Consider the following 22,878-nt stretch of genomic DNA (forward strand, 5'->3'; position numbering starts at 1 on the left):
ATGTGGCCGCATACAGTATGGGTGTGTTTGTGCGTGCGTGTTTGTGTTTGTGTGTGTGTGTGCGTGCCTGTGTGTGTGAGTTCGCTTGTGAGTAGGTGTGTGGGGGTAATGGGGTGTGTGTGAGTGTTTGTGTGTGTGTGGGTGTGTTTATTTAGACAGCAGTCACTTCTTTTGTAAAATACTCAGTCTATGGGAGTAATGTCCACAATCCAGGATAGAGGATGAGAGGGTATTTGCAGCACAGCACGCAGTCCAGGTGGATGGAGAGGGAGAGACAGTCAGAGCACACACACGCACGGGCTTGCACTATTCAGGAGGGCGGAGGCAGGTTCAGGTCTGTGACTGACAGCTAGGGGCGGGTGAACCACAGACAGGTGCCAGATGGACCAATCGCAGGGATCCGCTGACAAGAGAAGAGAGAGAGAGAGTCAAGTGCGAGTACAGGGCGCTGAATTTGACACACATACAATTCTGTGCATATAATAATGTTCTCTATTGGCAATTAATGCAAGAAGTGGGAGGATGCCCCATCAACAACAAAAGGCAAGATAATATCAAAAGTCTATCAAAGCATCACACGAGTGTAATAGTCTATTAGAGTCCATCCAAGTATTTCATGTACGAGGGAATAATATCAAAGTCTGTCAAAGTATCACACAGAAATTCATCACAGCACGACACACACAGTGAAATATGATTCCGGAGAGTCCATTAAAATACAGAGGGACTTGTTTCTAAGAGTGTCCAGACTCAGCACTTCAAATTGTAGATTGTAGCTGAAGTACAGATTGAATTTAGGCAATGAAACCACCAGGTGCTGGCTCGTCTGATTCAGTAAAAAGGGGATAACGGCACTTAACTTGGTAGAGGGCTGCTATGAACCGCGCCCCCGAGATGAATGATCAGGCGTTATTAATATTCCCACAGAGGCTGGTTCGTAGCGGCCGCCGGGCTCATGTCGGACCGGATACCAGCACGGCACTCCTTGGCTAGAGCGTAGTAGAGGTATGTTCAGCAGACAACGCACTCGCAATGGGAAGCTACGGTCTCATAACGAATATGACAAAGTCAATGGCACTTAACTTGGCAGAGGTTCTCGAGATATTTACAGAAAACTGTGTCCACCCTCGGAGGGTCAAGTCTGGCTGAGGGCGACGGATCAAAACGAAAAACAATGGTTCTGTGTCATCCTTGTGGGGCTACATGCCCACCAAGTTTCGTGCACCCCGGTCTTTCAGTGTCCCGGGAATCGTTGACACAAAATTACTGAAGAAAAAATAAATAAAAAATCCGGAAGAAAAAAAAAAACTCTGACTAAACCTATATGCCTGCCACTTTGCTGTGCGGTGGTCATAATAAAACAGTTGCATGTGTTTAGTTTCTATAGCTCCATAAAGTATGTAGTTTACAGCGATGCATAAGTCTCTCTGTTAAAGGGGAACTTGGCAACTATTTTAACGTAATAAACCTGTTTAGAAATCATTTGGATGGTTAAATGACCTGTTCCGGTGAAAATGGTGACTTTTCCCGCTGCCCCTAGCGTCCCCAGGCGGAAAACCAACCTTGCAACATTGCGACTACCGTCCCGGAAAGAGAAGTGAGGAACAAGAAACTCGTTTTAAATTGTGTTTCTTACCTTGTAACATCCACATTGTCTGCCAAACTTATGCTAACCGTTTTGCTAGCTTGTAAACAAATCCATGTGCTTTATCGTTACCTTTTTCCACAGTTTGAAATAGCATAATGCACAATTTCTCCAGCAGAGGCGGAAATCCTGCCAAGTTTCCCTTTAACATAAGCCAAAGCAGAAGTTGTTAGTAAGTTTACAGAATATGATCCACTGAACTGATCTCAGATAACAGCATGCAGCACTTCCCTTTGCTACTCCCTAAAAGGCACTAGTCTGTTGCCTTCATACTGTAAGTGCCCAAATGTTTCTTGTTTTACACTTTCTTTCAGCTTGTGACTTGGTGAAGAAAGCAGTGCTATCTCTGACTACCTTCAGTATAACACATGTCTGTTTACCTTACAGATCAATCTGGAAATGAAGAACTACAAACTGAAGTTCAGTATACTCTGGGACAGGTCAGTATTACAAGACTCACTGAGGGTAAAGCTTGTTGCTTTTCTCATCCTCCACAGATGCACCTCTTGTTCTGAGGGTCAGGGTTAGAAGCATTTGATCTTCTCTCACCAGAGCTATGAGTGCTCAGAGCAGCTAGACCACAGTTAGAAAGCTGCAAGTTATTTCCTGTTACAACAAACAAGTAGTGGCCACAGAAGATTGTGTGCATGGTGTGACAGTAAATGGCGCCTTGCTCAAGGCTTGTGGAAAAATACCCCTGTCCAGTATCAGATGTCTGGACAGTCCAGTTATGGCACAGTTGACAGCACTTCTTTTCTTCTTTGTGTTTCTGCCTCTTTACTCCTCATTCCCTCCCCTGCTGTCCTGTCCTCCTCCCAGGGACACCGACCACACATACCAGAACTGGATACCGAAGTAGAAGAGCCACCATTAACCTCCATCTATACCAGAACTCAACCCCATCCCCCAGACAGTAATGCGACGGGGAGTGAAAACACTGTCTTGGGACGCCTCTGAAAAACTGCTCATATTTATATTTAACACTTGACATTTCTTTACCCTTGCATAATTGCTAACTATCACAACATTAAGTATTTATCTGAAAAGGTGGTCATGGCTCTACTGCTATGAATGAGATAAACCACAAATATGGGTCTTAATATGCTAATGATCTTGTTCATGATATTAACTTTACAAATATATTAAAAAGCAAGCTGGTATGTTGAGCCTAAAATGTTCAAATGCAATAAACGGAGACAGACATTCCTGGTGGAATTTTATGTCTTTGAACTTTTGAATTTGAGTGTGTTAGTGTACAAAATGCAAATTGTTCACTTTACAATAAAATTTCAATGACAAGCAACAAGACAATTTACTTGACCAAAACTCCATTCTGTTCCATTTACTGACATCACACAGGCAGGATGATTCCCCCATGGCTGAAAGCCCAGATATTAAAATATAACACCTACTAGATCCATTCATTCATAGATGCATGCTAGATGTAGTCCTGTAGCCACAACTCCAGGTAATAATAATTCAAACCTCCACCAGAGGTCCGAAACAGCGCCTTGATGCAGGAAGCACATTGTGCATCAAACAATATTTTTGAAGATGCCCTTTTATTTCAAAATAATACAATATGTATGTTATTGTAAATGATGGATTCATTTATGTATATGTAGCCAGTTCACCTTGTTTCTGTCTTTTCCCCATGTCTCCCTGTTTTCCCTACATGTCCCACACTGGCCTGCTCCCGCTAACTAGGGGGGCGTGGTGATTAGTTACACACCGGAGTTCGTTCGCACTGATTACTGGCCGGACAGTATAAAACCACCCAGGTACGAAGAAGCGTTGTAAGCTCTGCCTGTTTAACCCCCTAGCGTGTCGGATTTAGTCATCAGGTATGTTGCAATACTCCCGTTTGCTGCCAGACTAATAACATGGTTTAATCAATGTTTGTCTTCACCTGTAGCTTCGTGGTCACCGGCTAGTCTGCTCCTGCTGCCCGTGTGTTAGACACCATCCCTTATTCATTCTACAGGTATGCACCTATGTTTGTCTTAAATCTCTCGTAGTTTATTTTCTGTTTTGAGTCGTAACACTTTCTCTTGTATGCCTGTAGCTGAACGTGGGTGAGTGCTCCCCATACGGCGCTTTGTGCACTAATCGTAGTTACTAACATAGGTATGTACGATGCTTGCTTTAATGGGTAACTTTCTAGGCGGCAGTAGAAGGCTTTATGTTCAATGTCTTTTCTGTCTTGTCCAGGTAGCGCGGCCTTTTCCATCTACGCGGGGTGCATAGCGTGGGTCGTGCTGCTGTCTTGTCTGTAGTTATTTTATTTTGGTGTAGCCTAATTGTGTGCGGTTTTTCAAGTACGTTCTGTGTCTTTCTTTTTGTGGGCATTAATTTAGTGTCTACGTCTGCCTGTGTTTGGGTTTATTTGGCGTTTATGTCAGCCTGCATGTTGCTTGCCGCATTAGTAGAGAGGAACGGGGCATAAGTGGCATATGCTTCATCCTGGTAACTGCTTAGGTTCTGTCTGGTGCTGGCTGTCATTTGCGTGTGTTTGTATTTCTTTTGTCCTGGTGTGCCTGCATTATCTACCATAGCGTCTGTATTGGCTGACTGTATTTTTGCCCCCCCCCCCCCCCCCCCCCCCCCCTCTCCCTTTTATTTGTTTGTTTGGCAGATGTGGGGCCCTCTTTGAGGGAGGCTAGTCACCTGGTGGTGGGACCCTGTAGCTGCACATTTGTGGTGTCATTGTTGCTTGCGGTGGGCTGCTGTGTCACTGGTAAGTCACTTTCTTGCAGTGTGTATGCACGTGTGATGGCTGGAACTTAGAACACACCTCCAGTTAGTCTGTCTCCCTCAGGTAAGCCCCCATCTGCTGTATCTTTTTAGCTCCAGTGGAGCCTGGCCCCACTTTAGAAATCACCTGTTCATATTGTATCATAATAAAAGAACAATAATAAATATTTTTGTACTTTCATAACCTCTGACTCGTTTCAGGTATTATTGCAGGACACTCCTCCCTTCCCCCCCCCCCCCCCTTTGGTTATTTAATAAACTTATGATTTGACTGGAATTCACGTTGTCTGCTTGGTGCTTTCGGACCTGTGTCAAACCTTCCTTAGCAAATTCTCTTAAAGAAGTCCCAGGGTACTAAGCCCAGGGTGGCGTAGTCGGGCTACTGGGAGTGGCTTATAGCCTCTCTTTCCCTCCTTACTGCTCTGGTCACAATCTGGCGTAGTCGGCAGGATGCACAATAAAGCGTAAACGTGAATTCCATGATGTATTGTTTAGGTTGTGAAACCACTTTTTGTATTTGTTGTGTTTGGTTTTTGATTGTGTGGTAGGTTAGGGTAGATAAAGACAAGACAGCAGCCGACCAGAAGACGGCGGATTCAAAGTCAAAGTCAAAGTCAGCTTTATTGTCAATTTCTTCACATGTTCCAGACATACAAAGAGATCGAAATTACGTTTCTCACTATCCCACGGTGAAGACAAGACATATTTTACCAATTTAGGTCCACAGACAAACATAACATTCAAGTAACCAAAAAAGTAAGTAAATAAGAGGGCACATATAATAATGAAAAAAATAAGAGCAGCAAAATTTGGTTGAAATTGTGCATGGACAGTCAATAAAATACTAGTGCAAAGTCAGGCCAATAAAAGGCTTGGGTAGTTCTGTTTGACCTAAGTAATAAAGAAAGTGGCATAGTGGTGCAAGTTATGTAAGAGCAGCAGAAGTGTTGTGTTTTCAGGACAACAACACCAAGTTGTAAAGTGTGCAAGTGTGCAGGTGGAGTAGTGCAGGCGGCCATTGTGGGTCCAATGTCCAGGATGTTATGTAGCTGAGGGTGGAGGGGGGAGAGGAGGGAGAGAGTTCAGCATCCTTACAGCTTGGTGTATGAAGCTGTTGGTGAGTCTGGTAGTGCGGGAGCGCAGGCTTCTGTACCTTTTCCCAGAGGGCAGTAGATCAAACAGATTGTGAGCGGGGTGACTTGAATCACTCACAATTTTGGTCGCCTTGCGGGTGAGGTGGGTGGTGTAAATGTCCTTCAGGGAGGGGAGTGAAGCACCAATGATCCTTCCAGCTGTGTTCACTATGCGCTGCAGGGCTTTCCTGTTGTATTCAGTGCAGCTTCCGCCCCACACGGCGATACAGCTGGAGAGGATGCTCTCAATGGTGCCTCGGTAGAATGTGGTCATGATGGCTGGTGGAGCACTTGCTCGCCTGAGTTTCCGCAGGAAGTACAGGCGGCGCTGAGCTGTCTTCGCCAGTGATGCAGTGTTGGTGGTCCAGGAGAGGTCTTCACTGATGTGCACCCCCAGGAATTTGGTGCTGCTCGCTCTCTCCACCACAGCACCGTCGATGGTCAGTGGCAGGTGTTGGGTGTGACCTCTCCGGAAGTCAACAACAATCTCTTTGGTCTTGCTGACGTTCAGCAGGAGGTTGTTGTCCCTGCACCACGTGGTCAGATGGTCGACCTCCAACCTGTATTGAGTCTCGTCGCCCTTGGTGATGTTTCACTATGTGATTTTTGCTGTAGGTTGCAGTGCAGTCATGCGTCAGCAGGGTGAAGAGCAGCGGACTGAGCACGCAGCCTTGGGGGGCCCCTGTGCTCAGTGTGATGCTGCTTGAGGTATTGTTGCCAACACGTACTACTTGGGGCCTCTGACAGAGGAAGTCCAGTAGCCAGTTGCAGAGGTAGGTACTGAGTCCCAGTTTGTCCAGTTTGCAGATGAGTTGTTGTGGTATTATGGTGTTGAATGCAGAACTGAAGTCTATAAACAGCAATCTCACATATGAGTCTCTTTTTTCCAGGTGGGTGAGGGCTGGGTGGAGGGCAGAGCAGATTGCATCCTCTGTAGACCGCTTGGCTCGGTATGCAAACTGGAAGGGGTCCAGGGTGGGGGGGAGAATGGCTTTGATATGTGACATGACAAGCCGCTCAAAGCACTTCATGATGATGGGTGTCAGTGCCACAGGGCGGTAGTCATTGAAGCAGGATGGAGCAGTTTTCTTCGGCACAGGTATGATGGTGGCAGCTTTGAAACATGATGGGACGATGGCTTGCTTCAGGGAAGTGTTAAAGATGTCTGTGAAGACATCCTTAAGCTCCCCTGCGCAGTCCTTCAGCGCAGTCCTTCAGCGCACGACCTGGGATGTTGTCTGGACCTGTTGCCTTGCGGGTGTTGATAGCAGCAAGTGTCCTCTTCACGCTGTCGGCAGAGAGGCACAGGGGCTGCTCATGTAGAGGGGGATGGGTCTTCTGGGAAATGTTTAAGCAGGCAGCCACTTACAACAACCAGACAGACATAGAGGAGTATACAGACACTGTAACCTCTTACATCACCAAGTGCATTGATTATGTGACCCACACAAAAGACATCATCACTCGGGCTAACTGGAAGCCATGGCTGACAGGGGATGTCCTCAGGCTGCTGAGGGCCAGAGACAAAGCCTACAGAGCTGGGGATGAAGCTGACATGAAAACAGCGAGAGCCAACCTGTCCCGTGGCATCAAGGAAGCAAAAAAGGAATACTCACAAGATAACCACCCACTTCAAAGACAGCAGGAACGCACAAAGCCTATGGCAGGGCATTCAGGCCCTCACGGACTACAAGCCCGCGCCACAGAGCTGTGAGAGCAACATCCCTCTGCTCAACAACCTGAACCGCTTCTTTGCTCGCTTTGAAGCACAAAACAGCACCTGCCCACAGAAGACCCATCCCCCTCTACATGGATTGGGAACCTTCTGCAGTCTGGACCTCTGGTGGTAGCTCCCCCCTCATTTTGCTCCTGTGATTATTCTCTGCAGTAGGTTACTGTGGCAGATATGGAGGAAGAAATGCAAGAACTCAGAGACATGGTCGCTCAGCTTAAGGCTGACAATGAATGACTGCGCCAGGAGAGGGCTGCTGCAGCGGCTAACACTACTGCTTCTACCTCCACAGCCACCCCTGATGCACCAGCCCGGCTAGTGCCTCCACCTGTGATTCCGGGTCCACCAATGGAAAGACTTGTGTTTATTCCTCGAGATAAGAAATGTCCTACGTTTAGGGGCGGGTCAGGTATTAGCATTGATGAATGGGAGGAAGAAGTGTGGGCTTGCATGAGGGCTCGTCATCTCTCTACAGTTGACCAAGCTTTCTTTATATTTGATCACTTAGAGGGGGATGCGAGGGAGGAGATTAAATATCGCCCTGCCATTGAACGGGAGGACCCAGTGAAGGTACTGTCTATATTGCATGAACTGTATGGCTGTTCCCAATCTCATGTATCCCTACAGGAGGCATTTTTTTCGAGAAAGCAGCAGGATGGAGAGGGTCTGCTGGAGTTTTCCCTGGCGCTGATGAACCTTATGGGGAAGGTTAAACAGGCTGCACCACATGCTGTAACTAACGCAGAGGTAATGTTACGCGATCAATTTATTGAGCATGTTTATGATGGTTCCCTCCGCAGAGAGCTTAAACAATTGGTGCGGCGTCAGCCCACATCTACACTGTTAGAGGTGCGCACCGAGGCTTTACGATGGGAACGGGAGGGTACGCCTGGGGGTGCACGAGGCCGCAGTCATTCGATGCCATCCGCCTACGGTCTCCAGTATAAGGTTCAGGGGGACTCTCAAACAGTGACCAGTACATCTCAGGGCTCTGAGCTAGCGGAGCTTAAAGACATCCTTAAGAGTCAACAGGGACAGCTTACTCAGTTAGCTCAGAGTATCGCTCTCCTACAGGAAGGTCAGAGGCGCACTAGGCCTTTTCGTGAACATAACTTAATATGTAGGAGGTGCCAGCGCCCTGGTCATTTCGCTAGAGAGTGTAATGAGGAGCAGGTTCCTTTTCGACCCCGGTCAGCTTCTTTAGCATCCGCTATGGATGGCACTGCTAGACCCACCAGCTCCAATCAGAGGTCGGAAAACTAAAGCCCACTGAGTTGCTGAGTCACAGTTCAGATGGGGCATTTATTGACTCTGGGGTTAGCTCGATGGGGACTGGCACTGTACCTAATCTGATGTCGTCATGTCCTCACCTCGATGTGGTCATGGGGGGGATTACTGTTCCTTGTTTGTTGGATACAGGGTCTATGGTGTCCACAGTTATTGAACGTTTTTTCTTACAACATTTTAAACCATGGGGTTGTGATCGCTTAAAGTCCTGTCATTGGCTGCAGCTCCGAGCAGCCAATGGCTTAGCGATTCCTTATGTTGGGTACCTTGAACCTGATGTCACTCTGTGTGAAAAGCTCATAACAAGATGTGGGGTGCTAGTGGTGAAGGATCCCCCGGGGGGCTCTAAGGTGCCCGGGGTGTTAGGAATGAACATCATCAGCAAAGGCTATGAGGTTTTGTTTGGCCAACATGGCTCCGCCTTGTTTGATTTGCCTACAGTGGTCCAGGCCCCGAGTCCCATTTTCCAAGCACTGCAGCAGTGTCACCATTCTGTTTCCGTTTCCATGTCCTCTATGTCTGGGGGTAAAGTAAAGCTGCGTGGGGGGCGGGCTGCTCGCATCCCAGGGGGTGTAACTAAGTTTGTCGCTTCAACATGTTCGAACCAGTACTCTGACCTCCCTGTTCTGTTCGAACCCTCAGATTCTGGCTTGCCAGAAGGGCTGTTGACCTCCCCTGCTTTAGTGCGGGTCTCCAGGGGAACAGTGTACATCCCTGTGGTTAACGTAAGGAATACTGATGTCCTGCTATACCCTCACACCATCTTAGGCACTCTGAGTTGTGTGGATGTTGTTAGTCTCCCCAAGGGGGTAGCTGAAGTTCGAGCTGTAGAAGCCACTGCCCAAATAGAAAACTGTTCAATACGGAGTCAGATTGAGTCCCTTGATTTGACTGCGCTTACAGATGCCGATGGGGAACGTGTTCGGTCTCTGCTCTTGAGCTATGAGGACATTTTTTCTGCTCATGATGGCGACCTAGGTTGCACTAGTCTCATTTCTCACGAAATTCCTGTGACCGACGAGATTCCAGTTAGGCAGCGTTACCGACGGTTGCCTCCTGAGTATGATGTTGTAAAATCTCACATTAATCAGTTACTGGAGGCACAGGTCATTAGGGAGAGCTGCAGCCCCTATGCCTCACCCATCGTTCTGGTCCGGAAGAAGGACGGCAGCCCACGCTTATGTGTGGATTACCGGCAATTGAATGCCAAAACCCGTAAGGATGCCTTCCCACTTCCCAGGATCGAGGAATCTTTGGATGCATTGTCAGGTGCTTGTTTGTTTTCGACAATGGACCTGGCAAGCGGGTATAATCAGGTCCCAGTGTTGGAGAGAGATAAGCCAAAGACCGCTTTTTGCAAACCCTTTGGGCTTTTTGAGTACAATCGCATGCCCTTTGGGCTGTGCAATGCTCCTAGCACGTTCCAACGGCTCATGCAAAGGATTTTCGGAGACCAACATTGCCAGTCGCTACTATTGTATCTTGACGATGTGGTAGTTTTCTCCTCTAACACCTCCCAGCATATTGACCGCTTAGAAGTAGTATTGCAGAGGCTGCAGAGGGAAGGGCTGAAGGCAAAGCTAGAAAAGTGTGCCTTCTGTAGGCCAGAAGTTGCCTACTTGGGCCACGTCATCTCTGGGGCTGGTGTCTCCACTGACCCAAAGAAAATCGAGGCCGTAGCCAATTGGTGCCGCCCCAGTCAGGTGTCTGAGCTTCGTTCTTTCCTTGGCTTTGCAAGCTATTACCGCCGCTTTGTAGAGGGTTTTGCGAAGTTGGCGGCACCCCTGCATAAGCTGGTGGCGGAGCTGGCTGGAACAAAGTCTAGGAGAGGGTTGAGGCGGGACTTCACAGTGGCTTGGAGTGAGGAGTGCGAAAGAAGTTTTGAGAGCCTAAAGACCAGACTCACTTCTGCCCCTGTGTTGGCTTATGCTAACTTTTCGTTGCCCTTTATCCTGGAGGTGGATGCCAGTTATGGTGGTCTGGGGGCAGTCCTCTCCCAGGAGCAGGAGGGCAGGGTTAGGCCAATAGCATTCGCCAGCCGAGGTCTACGACCCCCAGAGAAAAACATGGTGAACTACAGCTCCATGAAACTGGAATTCTTGGCCCTCAAATGGGCCGTTACAGAGAAGTTCCGGGAATATCTGCTGGGACACAAGTGTATCATTTACACCGATAATAACCCGCTCAGCCATCTCGCCACTGCTAAGCTGGGGGCAACAGAGCAGCGGTGGGCAGCTCAGCTTGCCTTATTCGATTATAAGCTCCGATATCGCTCAGGCAAGAGCAACACAAATGCAGATGCCCTTTCCAGGCAACACTTGGAAGTGGGCCCAAGTGGGCGAGATGTGGTGGTTCCCTGGACTTCCGTACCTACTCACCTGCAGCAGGTAGTATCTTTACCACCGCCCACTCAGTTCAGCCACACTGTTATGTCTGTTTTTCCTTCTCACTCCACATCAGAGCTTTGTGCCTTGCAGATGGCGGACCCTGACATTCACCCGGTACTCAGGCTCTGGAAGCAGAAGAGGCGGCCTAATCACATGGAGCGTCGGCAACTGTCAACCTCTGCCTTAGCCCTCCTGCGCCAATGGGACCGGTTGGTCCAGGAGCATGGGTTGCTGTATCGCAAGATCTTCTGCCCAGATGGGGGAGAGGAGATTCTCCAAGTCATTCTGCCCACCTCCCTGAGACCAGAAGTAATGACCCAGCTCCATCAAGACCACGGCCATCAAGGGGTGGAACGAACATTGGAGCTGGTTCGTTGGCGGTGCTTTTGGCCTGGCATGTCTGCGGAGGTCAAGCGATGGTGCCAAGAGTGCAGTCGCTGTCAAGTGGCCAAGGACTCTAGTCGGGGAGCTCCAACTTATATGGGTCATCTGTTAGCGTCACGCCCGAACGAGATCCTGGCGGTTGACTTCACTGTCTTAGAACCCTCACGCAATGGGGTGGAGAACGTCTTGGTTCTTACCGATGTCTTCACCAAGTATACATTAGCAGTACCGACACGAGACCAGCGTGCTTCTACGGTGGCCCAGGTTTTGGTGAACGAGTGGCTCTTTAAGTTTGGTGTGCCAAGTAGCCTTCATTCTGACCAGGGGCGCAGTTTTGAAGGCGCCCTTATCCAGCAGCTTTGCAACCTGTATGGAATTACCAAGTCCCGTACCACTCCCTATCACCCAGCTGGCAACGGGCAATGTGAGCGGTTTAACCGAACCATGCACAATTTGTTGCGCACGTTGCCAGACTCCAGGAAGAGGGACTGGGCCTCCTGTCTTCCCCAACTGGTCTTTTGTTATAACACCACACCACACCAGTCGACAGGGGAGTCCCCCTTCTTTCTTATGTTTGGTCAGGACCCTCGGTTGCCAGTTGACTTTTTGCTGGGCAGAGTACGGGAACCAGAGGTTGGTACGGTGCATGACTGGGTCCGGGAACATCAAGTCAGGCTCCAGGTTGCATTTGATGGAGCCCAGGAGCGCCTGGCCACCAATGCTGCTCGACGGAAAGGGCGCCACGACCAGCATGTGAAAGAAGACCCAATACCGGAGGGCCAGCATGTGTACCTTCGGGACCACGGGATAAGGGGACGCCACAAGATCCAGGACCTCTGGTGTTCAACTGTGTACCAGGTATTAAAAGCACCTAAAGTTGGCGGGGCTGTCTACACAATCGCACCTGTCGATGACCCAAGCAAGGTCCGGCACGTCCACCGCATCATGCTGAAGCCTCAACTTAGGATGGAGCCCCGCAATACCCCCCAAGAAGAGCAACCGCTCCAGCCAAGGCCACATCCAGAAGAAGATTCTGGAGAAGGTCTGTGGGTTCAAGTGACTGAGCCCCCCCCTCCACCTGCAGGAGAGGGCCCAACTGCACCCTCTTCGGTATACCCCTCCACCACAGAGGCTGTAGTTCCTGTCCCATTCCAGGTTGACCGGGAACCATGCTCTTTGAGGCTTGGTCCTATGGATGGTAGGCGTCCTGTTCCACCTGCACAGGTGCCAGTGGACCTGCCACCTCCAGTCCTGACCCCTCCCCCTGGGTTGTCGACATCTCAAGACGAGAACAACTCTGACCGCAATGAGACTACCCTTAGGAGGACTGCCCGAGGCACGGCAGGGCAACACTCCAATGTCCACCACCTCCCCCGTGGCGTATAGAGGCCGAGTAATGTGATTGCAAGCTCTCCTTGACCTGTGTCTTGGCTAATCGGAGTTCCTCTTCGATTTTAAGCTGTTGCCCATTTGCCAGTTAGCCTGTTTATCGTCGGGGCGACGATAAAGAACGAGGGGGTAGATTGTAGCCAGTTCACCTTGTTTCTGTCTTTTCCCCATGTCTCCCTGTTTTCCCTACATGTCCCACACTGGCCTGCTCCCGCTAACTAGGGGGGCGTGGTGATTAGTTACACACCGGAGTTCGTTCGCACTGATTACTGGCCGGACAGTATAAAACCACCCAGGTACGAAGAAGCGTTGTAAGCTCTGCCTGTTTAACCCCCTAGCGTGTCGGATTTAGTCATCAGGTATGTTGCAATACTCCCGTTTGCTGCCAGACTAATAACATGGTTTAATCAATGTTTGTCTTCACCTGTAGCTTCGTGGTCACCGGCTAGTCTGCTCCTGCTGCCCGTGTGTTAGACACCATCCCTTATTCATTCTACAGGTATGCACCTATGTTTGTCTTAAATCTCTCGTAGTTTATTTTCTGTTTTGAGTCGTAACACTTTCTCTTGTATGCCTGTAGCTGAACGTGGGTGAGTGCTCCCCATACGGCGCTTTGTGCACTAATCGTAGTTACTAACATAGGTATGTACGATGCTTGCTTTAATGGGTAACTTTCTAGGCGGCAGTAGAAGGCTTTATGTTCAATGTCTTTTCTGTCTTGTCCAGGTAGCGCGGCCTTTTCCATCTACGCGGGGTGCATAGCGTGGGTCGTGCTGCTGTCTTGTCTGTAGTTATTTTATTTTGGTGTAGCCTAATTGTGTGCGGTTTTTCAAGTACGTTCTGTGTCTTTCTTTTTGTGGGCATTAATTTAGTGTCTACGTCTGCCTGTGTTTGGGTTTATTTGGCGTTTATGTCAGCCTGCATGTTGCTTGCCGCATTAGTAGAGAGGAACGGGGCATAAGTGGCATATGCTTCATCCTGGTAACTGCTTAGGTTCTGTCTGGTGCTGGCTGTCATTTGCGTGTGTTTGTATTTCTTTTGTCCTGGTGTGCCTGCATTATCTACCATAGCGTCTGTATTGGCTGACTGTATTTTTGCCCCCCCCCCCCCCCCCCCTCCCTCTCCCTTTTATTTGTTTGTTTGGCAGATGTGGGGCCCTCTTTGAGGGAGGCTAGTCACCTGGTGGTGGGACCCTGTAGCTGCACATTTGTGGTGTCATTGTTGCTTGCGGTGGGCTGCTGTGTCACTGGTAAGTCACTTTCTTGCAGTGTGTATGCACGTGTGATGGCTGGAACTTAGAACACACCTCCAGTTAGTCTGTCTCCCTCAGGTAAGCCCCCATCTGCTGTATCTTTTTAGCTCCAGTGGAGCCTGGCCCCACTTTAGAAATCACCTGTTCATATTGTATCATAATAAAAGAACAATAATAAATATTTTTGTACTTTCATAACCTCTGACTCGTTTCAGGTATTATTGCAGGACACTCCTCCCTTCCCCCCCCCCCTTTGGTTATTTAATAAACTTATGATTTGACTAGAATTCACGTTGTCTGCTTGGTGCTTTCGGACCTGTGTCAAACCTTCCTTAGCAAATTCTCTTAAAGAAGTCCCAGGGTACTAAGCCCAGGGTGGCGTAGTCGGGCTACTGGGAGTGGCTTATAGCCTCTCTCTTTCCCTCCTTACTGCTCTGGTCACATATAGACTAACTACTTTGTTTTGATTCAATGTGTGACTAAACTAATACTGCCATATCTGTTATGATTTAACTGAATGCAAGATCACTTTGATTCTCCCTTAATTCTCCTGTAAAGATATTGGTGAGTGATTCTGATGGTCTTGATGTTTAAGTTCAACAACCTGTGTGAACAGGGGGGTAATTAAATGTACACACACAGACTATAAGAGGCAAGTCACTAAGTCTGAGAGAAAGCTGTTTTTAGAATCATGGCTATATGCACCTCCTACATCCGTGCTCCTCCATCATGTCGAATGTTCTCAGCATCTAGAGGACAGATCATTCTAAACTACGAGGATGTGAAAGAGGGGGAATCTTCATTACATAAATATGTGGATAAGCTGGAATGTTACCTATTTGTTGTTGTGTCTCATTGTGGGTAAGTCAACGTGAGTTTTGTAGGCTTTATGCTTTGATGACACAAAACTCTTCTGGTAGGTTGCAACTTAATAATGTGGTAAAAATTAAGCATTAATCCACAAAGAAGCAAATAGTATCTCACAGGAAAGCCGACCGTACAGCAGAGTACAAATCTTTAATCACGACGCTGGAGACAGGTTACAAACACAAGCATCCTAGGTGAGCATGAGAGCAAAAAGTCTGTTGTAAACAAAGTCTTGCCATTACTTATAGGACTAAAATAGAGTATTCTTAATGTCAAGCAAATATAAAGCAAACTATATCATCACCTTATGTGACACAAGTGTTTGTCCGAAAGTTTTACGTGTTCGTCTCGTCTTACTACGTCGTACTACAAGTACAGCAGGCAGTTTTTAATTGACATCTGCAAAAGCAAGTTTTGCAGCGTTCTGGACTTTGCAACAGAGACGCTAAAGGAACTCGGACTACTCCGGCCTGCAACAACACCGGACTCGCCTGCTACTCCTCCCCCGGAAAGAAAGCGTCGGAAGCGGTGTGCGAGGAAGCAGAAGAGGGGCAAGCGCGGAGGCGTCCGGGCCAGGCTAGCGGCCAGCCCAACTCGCCCAGCCATACCATCCATTCTCCTGGCAAATGTACGATCACTGGACAACAAAATGGATCACATACGACTGCTGAGATCAACGAACCGGACAGTAAGTAACTGCTGTGTGCTCGTCTTCACTGAGACTTGGTTAAATGACAACATTCCGGACTCTGCTGTACAACTGGAGCAGCTAGCATGCTATCGAGCAGACAGGGCCATTGTAAAGGGAGGTAAATCACGAGGAGGAGGAATCTGTGTTTACATCCGTGACGAATGGTGCCGGGACACTGTAGTAGTATGCAAACACTGCTCACCACTGGCAGAGTTTATGATCATAAAGTGCCGTCCTTTTTACCTGCCAAGGGAAATTACTGCGATTCTGCTAGTCGCAGTATACATCCCGCCTACCAACAACAACAGCGATAAGAACGCGGCTCTTAGTGAACTGTACCAGGCTGTCAGTGAACAACAGACGGCACACCCAGACGGTTTCACCATCTTCACTGGAGATTTTAACCATGCTGATCTCAAAATTGTACTTCCAAAGCTACACCAGCATGTTGATTTTCCAACAAGAGGAGATAACAGCCTGGACCTGGTCTACACTACACACAAAGGAGCATACAAAGCCACCCCCTCCCCCACATTGGACTTTCAGACCATATCACTGTTATGCTAATGCCCGCATACAGACAAAGGGTAAAAGCGAACAAACCGGTTCGTAAGCAGGTAAAAGTGTGGCCTGAGGGAGCCTCCGATGCTCTTCAAGACTGCTTTGACACAACAGACTGGGAAATGTTTAAGCAGGCAGCCACTTACAACAACCAGACAGACATAGAGGAGTATACAGACACTGTAACCTCTTACATCACCAAGTGCATTGATTATGTGACCCACACAAAAGACATCATCACTCGGGCTAACTGGAAGCCATGGCTGACAGGGGATGTCCTCAGGCTGCTGAGGGCCAGAGACAAAGCCTACAGAGCTGGGGATGAAGCTGACATGAAAACAGCGAGAGCCAACCTGTCCCGTGGCATCAAGGAAGCAAAAAAGGAATACTCACAAGATAACCACCCACTTCAAAGACAGCAGGAACGCACAAAGCCTATGGCAGGGCATTCAGGCCCTCACGGACTACAAGCCCGCGCCACAGAGCTGTGAGAGCAACATCCCTCTGCTCAACAACCTGAACCGCTTCTTTGCTCGCTTTGAAGCACAAAACAGCACCTGCCCACAGAAGACCCATCCCCCTCTACATGAGCAGCCCCTGTGCCTCTCTGCCGACAGCGTGAAGAGGACACTTGCTGCTATCAACACCCGTAAGGCAACAGGTCCAGACAACATCCCAGGTCGTGTGCTGAAGGACTGCGCAGGGGAGCTTAAGGATGTCTTCACAGACATCTTTAACACTTCCCTGAAGCAAGCCATCGTCCCATCATGTTTCAAAGCTGCCACCATCATACCTGTGCCGAAGAAAACTGCTCCATCCTGCTTCAATGACTACCGCCCTGTGGCACTGACACCAATCATCATGAAGTGCTTTGAGCGGCTTGTCATGTCACATATCAAAGCCATTCTCCCCCCCACCCTGGACCCCTTCCAGTTTGCATACCGAGCCAAGCGGTCTACAGAGGATGCAATCTGCTCTGCCCTCCACCCAGCCCTCACCCACCTGGAAAAAAGAGACTCATATGTGAGATTGCTGTTTATAGACTTCAGTTCTGCATTCAACACCATAATACCACAACAACTCATCTGCAAGCTTGACAAACTGAGACTCAGTACCTACCTCTGCAACTGGCTACTGGACTTCCTCTGTCAGAGGCCCCAAGTAGTACGTGTTGGCAACAATACCTCAAGCAGCATCACACTGAGCACAGGGGCCCCCCAAGGCTGCGTGCTCAGTCCGCTGCTCTTCACCCTGCTGACGCATGACTGCACTGCAACCTACAGCAACAATCACATAGTGAAATTTGCTGACGACACAACTCTGGTGGGTCTCATCACCAAGGGCGACGAGACTCAATACAGGTTGGAGGTCGACCATCTGACCATGTGGTGCAGGGACAACAACCTCCTGCTGAACGTCAGCAAGACCAAAGAGATTGTTGTTGACTTCCGGAGAGGTCACACCCAACACCTGCCACTGACCATCGACGGTGCTGTGGTGGAGAGAGCGAGCAGCACCAAATTCCTGGGGGTGCACATCAGTGAAGACCTCTCCTGGACCACCAACACTGCATCACTGGCGAAGAGAGCTCAGCGCCGCCTGTACTTCCTGCGGAAACTCAGGCGAGCAAGTGCTCCACCAGCCATCATGACCACATTCTACCGAGGCACCATTGAGAGCATCCTCTCCAGCTGTATCGCTGTGTGGGGCGGAAGCTGCACTGAATACAACAGGAAAGCCCTGCAGCGCATAGTGAACACAGCTGGAAGGATTATTGGTGCTTCACTCCCCTCCCTGAAGGACATTTACACCACCCACCTCACCCGCAAGGCGACCAAAATTGTGAGTGATGCAAGTCACCCCGCTCACAATCTGTTTGATCTACTGCCCTCTGGGAAGAGGTACAGAAGCCTGCGCTCCCGCACTACCAGACTCACCAACAGCTTCATACACCAAGCTGTAAGGATGCTGAACTCTCTCCCTCCTCTCCCCCCTCCACCCTCAGCTACATAACATCCTGGACATTGGACCCAAAATGGCCGCCTGCACTACTCCACTTGCACACTTGTACACTTTACAACTTGGTGTTGTTGTCCTGAAAACACAACACTTCTGCTGCTCTTACATAACTTGCACCACTATGCCACTTTCTTTCTTACTTAGGTCAAAACAAAACTACCCAAGCCTTTTATTGGCCTGACTTTGCACTAGTATTTTATTGACTGTCTATGCACAATTTCAACCAAATTTTGCTGCTCTTATTTTTTCATTATTATATGTGCCCTCTTATTTACTTATTTACTTACTTTTTTGTTTACTTGAATGTTATGTTTGTATGTGGACCTAAATTGGTAAAATATGTCTTGTCTTCACCGTGGGATAGTGAGAAACGTAATTTCGATCTCTTTGTATGTCTGGAACATGTGAAGAAATTGACAATAAAGCTGACTTTGACTTTGACTTTGACTTTGACTTTATCTGCTCCATTGCACTATAGCGCTAAGACCATATCATACTGTAGATGCTTTCAGTGACAACTGAGCAGTGACATGCTATTAGTTAGTTACTGGTTGTTATAGGGACTTCATGCAACATCAGACCTTCGTAAATTCCAACCTCCGATAGAGGAAAAATGACATAAACGCAAAGTTGGGTCGGATTTTTTGTTCAGAGACTCATGTGGAAGCCTTGTGCCCCGATGTATCCGACTTGACGTCACTATCATATTCTCCAACCACGGCGGCCCCTTACAACAACACAAGAGGCGAATTTCACTCCCATTACAAATAGGCATGGTATTTATAAGTAAATTAACACTACAGATAGAAACACTCACCCGAGACATTTTCCTTCTTGCTAAACCATAGTGAACAGTTTCAATAACTTATTTATGCATTTCCTGTATTTGTTTTCTGAGCTAATCTCATGAACACTCTTTTTTGGGAGGTCGGGATTTTTAAAGTTGGGTCCTCTGAGCTTACGAACAGCATGAAGGCGCTATTAGTATTGAACACCATATGGTACTGAAAACCGTACAAAATGGAAATACCATTTGCACAGTAAGACTCCAGACCACCCTAAACACATGTTGCATGAACAAAAAAACTGTTTACATTACAGCAATAACCTGCATGGGAATTATTTTGGACAATAGAAAAAAAAATCTTTTAGAGAATAGCAAAAGCACAATTGAATTCTAAAGTCTCTACTGTATACTGAATAATTACTCATGTCTTCTAAAAAATAATGTATTTTATGGCATTGTATAGCCTTTCCCAAGGAATAATATAAGTGTTGATGCAGAATGTTTGACAGTACATTTATTTATGTTTTTTCTCTAGTTGTTTTTGTTGCTTTCAGCTCAGATGTAATAAACATGATGCTAGTTTATTAATACATATTTTGTTTCCCTTCTTAGAATTATGTTCTTCTGAAAATCAAATTAAATAAAGAAGGACCTCGCAAGTCAGACTTGAGGGAAGATCTATTACGGTTCCAGTACAGATATTTAAATTTGGCAATTTGAAGTCTAAAGGTGGAAAAACTATAGCATATCTTTTTAATGGCCAAGTTTCAATTGCAGAGTCAAATTTTGCAAATCATGTCCACTGGAACAATCAGACTGGATACTTCTTTCTTCATAACTTAAGGACAAGTGACTCAGGCAAATATGTCATAGAGATCTCTGGGGACTCAAGAAGTCATTATTATTTTCAGCTAACTGTGTATGGTAAATTGTATAAAATTACAGTGCAGATGTACTTTTATTCTATCATAATTCTGTGATAATACTGATGAAATAATCTTAAATTGTAAAAGCCAAGTCTTATAAGACTAATTTAAAAGGTTTATGATCAAGAGCTTGTAACATCATTGACTAAGTTAATAAATTAACTGTGTTGTATTCTGAATATGAGGGGATGGTTTACTTTATTAAGTTACAGATTCTCTTTGAATATGCAACAGAGGAAGACTTTGACAGGAAGAAAAAAGTGTGCCAAATTTGTGGCAGAACCAAGGGAGCAGAAAAGATACATCAAAACCAGTGAAAATACAGTCACAAATAAATCATCATTTGGAAATGTATAATGTCTTAATTAAAACAATGAGTAAAAATCCAACCTTTAAGGACATCAATTTTCTTTGTGAATGAATAATGTATCGTAAATAAATAAATGTTTTTCCTTAAAATACAGGGGGCATAAGTAAGGACACCCCTTAAATTCCCATAAAGGGCAGGCAGATTTTTATTTTTAAAGGCCAGTTATTTCATGGATCCAGGATACTATGCATCCTGATAAAGTTCCCCTGGCTTTTGGAATTAAAATAACCCCACATCATCACATACCCTTCACCATACAAAGAGTTTGGCATGGGGTATTTTCCATAAGATCATCTTTCAATGCAAATCAGATCAGCTATGAGGTTAACTGAAATAAAATCATGCCAATGTTTGCATGGAATTAAAATAGCCCCACATTGTCACTCACACACCCTTATATAGAGGTTGGAGTATTAAAAAGGGTATTAATCAGTTCCATCCATCTATCTGCCCATCTGTCTGTTCACATACTTTAAAAGTACTGGTTTGGAACACACTGCCTGCATCGCAGCTGTGGAACAGCTCTGTTGTGTGTTGATTTTCATTTCGCCGCTTGCAACTTGGCAGCTATGCAACACAGGCATTTTGCAAACATGTAACAGGCCATTTGTTCTGGTTGTTAAGGCAAAGGGTCGCCTTATCTATTATTTATCCTCTGTATAACCATCCAGATCATGCTGGAAATTGGCTTCTTCTTGGTTAGTATTATTTGTTTAGGAAGATCTCCAGTTGCCTGACTGCTCTTTGTAACATTTTTGTGAAGTATTTTGGTGGTTGTCGTACACCCCTTATGTGTTATAATAGAAGGTTGTTGGGTATAATTACTTGCATATGGCATTGTGAAGTTTGGCCATCGTGACTATCCCCAACAAATAGGACATGCAACAAACACAAAAGGCATCACAGGACATACAATGGTATGTGGTAGTATGATATAATCTGATCTATATACAATTATAAATGGTGAGAGCATAGGCATAGTATGGTGTGTATGTTTAATTAAACAGCATGCAGCCTGCAAGTTTAGTTGCCGAAACACAGGGTACGAGATGTAACAGCTGAATGTTTGAATTTGAATAAAGTGCTGACATTCACTTCTATCTGCCTCACAAAAGTGCTTTTGTAAGAAGCGTCCTTTTGGTTTGGTGATTTTTGGTTGGTATGATGACACCTGTATCTTGAAGAAGATGGAAGACGGTTGGTGATTTCAGACACTTTAGTTTTTTTTCTAAAGTCAGATTTCTTGTGCACTAAGGTGTTAAGAATTACATTCAAGGAAGAATGAATGCTATAAACATATAAATTATATAAATAATATGCATCTAAATCCAGCTAAATATTTCATGCCTATTGTCAAAATTGAGATGTCTTTCTAAATCTGTCAACATCTCTTAGACCATAACATTGTAATCCATGCTGATACATTTCTCAAACCTTCACTTTATCCTTTTCCAGAGGAAGTTCCCCAACCTCAGGTGTCACTGGATGATGAAAGCTCCTGCACGTGGCGGTGCTCTGTGGAGAACGGCAGAGATGTGACTCTGGCCTGGTATAAAGAGAATGTGCTCCTGAACCAGACTAGTAACCCTGACATCAACATCAGTCTCAGTCTTCATCTTAAAGCTGAACATTCTTCCACTTATGACTGTGTGGTAGCCTAGAAATCTAGACGCACGGCAAATTAATTTGCTCAGCCTGTACGTCTAGGATCAAACCATAGGGATTTCTATTGGCTGACGCTGTGGACTTCATCTAATCACAGTGCTCTATTTTGTTAGAGAGTCTTAAGGCGGGCTTAACAGGATAACGACAGTCCTGCGACGGTGAACAACAAGGAAGGTGGCTATGGCGAACGAAGAGCAGTTGTTTGAATCGGCGTTGGCGTCAACTTTGGAGGAGTCCAACTTTTCTTTGAAAGTTGAGCAACACAATGCACTTAAGTCATTCCTTTCGAAGAAGGATGTATTTGCCGTTTTGCCGACCGGATACGGATATGGTCGTAGCGCTGGCCTATTGCATGCCTAGGCAGTTTGAAAGACAATTCTCTGCATGCCCCTTGGATTAAGCGAGGTGAATGGTTCGATTACAGACTATACATTTCAATGATATAGGATGGCCCGCCAGGCTAACTGTGTGGCTGCCAACCCTGCCATTAATCAGACAACACGCCTATCTCACAGCGATACACAACAGCAATGTCTCAAATCTACAGGTATGACAGCAAAACGCTTGGAAGTAAATTGGATAAAATATCTACTGTACAATGATCATTTTTATCTAGAATTTTACTAATCACTGTTGAGACTCTTTAAGACCGCACTCTCAGATCTGACTTGACACAAATATTTTTTTTTAACTGAGCCTGAAGCCCGTAAAGGCCAAAGAGGACAGAACATTTAGTGTCAGGGCCCTGAGGCTCTGTAATGATCTTTCAGAGGAAATCAGTTTAGGTGTCCTCCTCCTTCCTGGATTTGTTTGAGTTTGAATGGTGATTAACATAGTTATTTCTGATAGCAGTAGCATTATTATTATCATCATCATCATCATTATAATAATAATACTAATAATAATAATGATAATAATAATAATAAAATGATTATCATTACTATCCTACTACTACTACTATTATTCCACTGCAGTATTCTCTAACATCTGATACTATTAGAGTATTCTTCATCTCAACCTAATAGCATC

The 22,878-nt window shown here is 46.4% G+C and overlaps 1 protein-coding gene and 3 long non-coding RNA genes across 11 annotated transcripts; all 4 read left to right on the forward strand.

Annotated features, from left to right (window-relative positions):
* The first annotated feature begins 902 nt into the window (after positions 1-902).
* Positions 903-2,851, forward strand: LOC121707407. The gene is made up of 3 exons (XR_006031323.1): positions 903-1,005; positions 2,033-2,085; positions 2,465-2,851. It is a non-coding gene; the product is annotated as an uncharacterized LOC121707407 (long non-coding RNA).
* A 426-nt stretch (positions 2,852-3,277) lies between these two features.
* On the forward strand, positions 3,278-4,627 carry LOC121717075. Of its 3 annotated transcripts, none has more exons than XR_006033807.1 (3): positions 3,278-3,629; positions 3,711-3,720; positions 4,281-4,627. It is a non-coding gene; the product is annotated as an uncharacterized LOC121717075 (long non-coding RNA). The 3 variants fall into 3 exon arrangements; XR_006033806.1 differs by lacking the exon at positions 4,281-4,627 and adding an exon at positions 3,857-4,193; XR_006033808.1 differs by lacking the exon at positions 4,281-4,627 and having other exon boundaries at positions 3,278-3,489; positions 3,561-3,629; positions 3,711-3,849.
* A 2,930-nt stretch (positions 4,628-7,557) lies between these two features.
* Positions 7,558-14,238, forward strand: LOC121709028. 6 transcript variants are annotated; one of them, XM_042092047.1, is made up of 4 exons: positions 7,558-8,011; positions 13,142-13,210; positions 13,292-13,301; positions 13,859-14,227. In XM_042092047.1, the coding sequence occupies exons 1-4, from the start codon at positions 7,613-7,615 to the stop codon at positions 14,008-14,010; spliced, it is 630 nt and encodes a 209-aa protein (XP_041947981.1). In that variant the 5' UTR covers positions 7,558-7,612; the 3' UTR covers positions 14,011-14,227. The 6 variants fall into 6 exon arrangements, 2 of the variants coding, with proteins under 2 accessions (XP_041947981.1, XP_041947991.1); XM_042092057.1 differs by lacking the exon at positions 13,859-14,227 and adding an exon at positions 13,438-13,777; XR_006031817.1 differs by lacking the exons at positions 7,558-8,011; positions 13,859-14,227 and adding an exon at positions 12,666-13,070 and having other exon boundaries at positions 13,292-13,430.
* A 494-nt stretch (positions 14,239-14,732) lies between these two features.
* On the forward strand, positions 14,733-21,690 carry LOC121709103. Its single transcript, XR_006031840.1, has 3 exons — positions 14,733-14,824; positions 19,501-19,812; positions 21,640-21,690. It is a non-coding gene; the product is annotated as an uncharacterized LOC121709103 (long non-coding RNA).
* The last annotated feature ends 1,188 nt before the right edge of the window (positions 21,691-22,878 follow it).

Source organism: Alosa sapidissima, chromosome 1, assembly GCF_018492685.1.
Source record: "Alosa sapidissima isolate fAloSap1 chromosome 1, fAloSap1.pri, whole genome shotgun sequence".
Classification (NCBI taxonomy): domain Eukaryota; kingdom Metazoa; phylum Chordata; class Actinopteri; order Clupeiformes; family Clupeidae; genus Alosa; species Alosa sapidissima.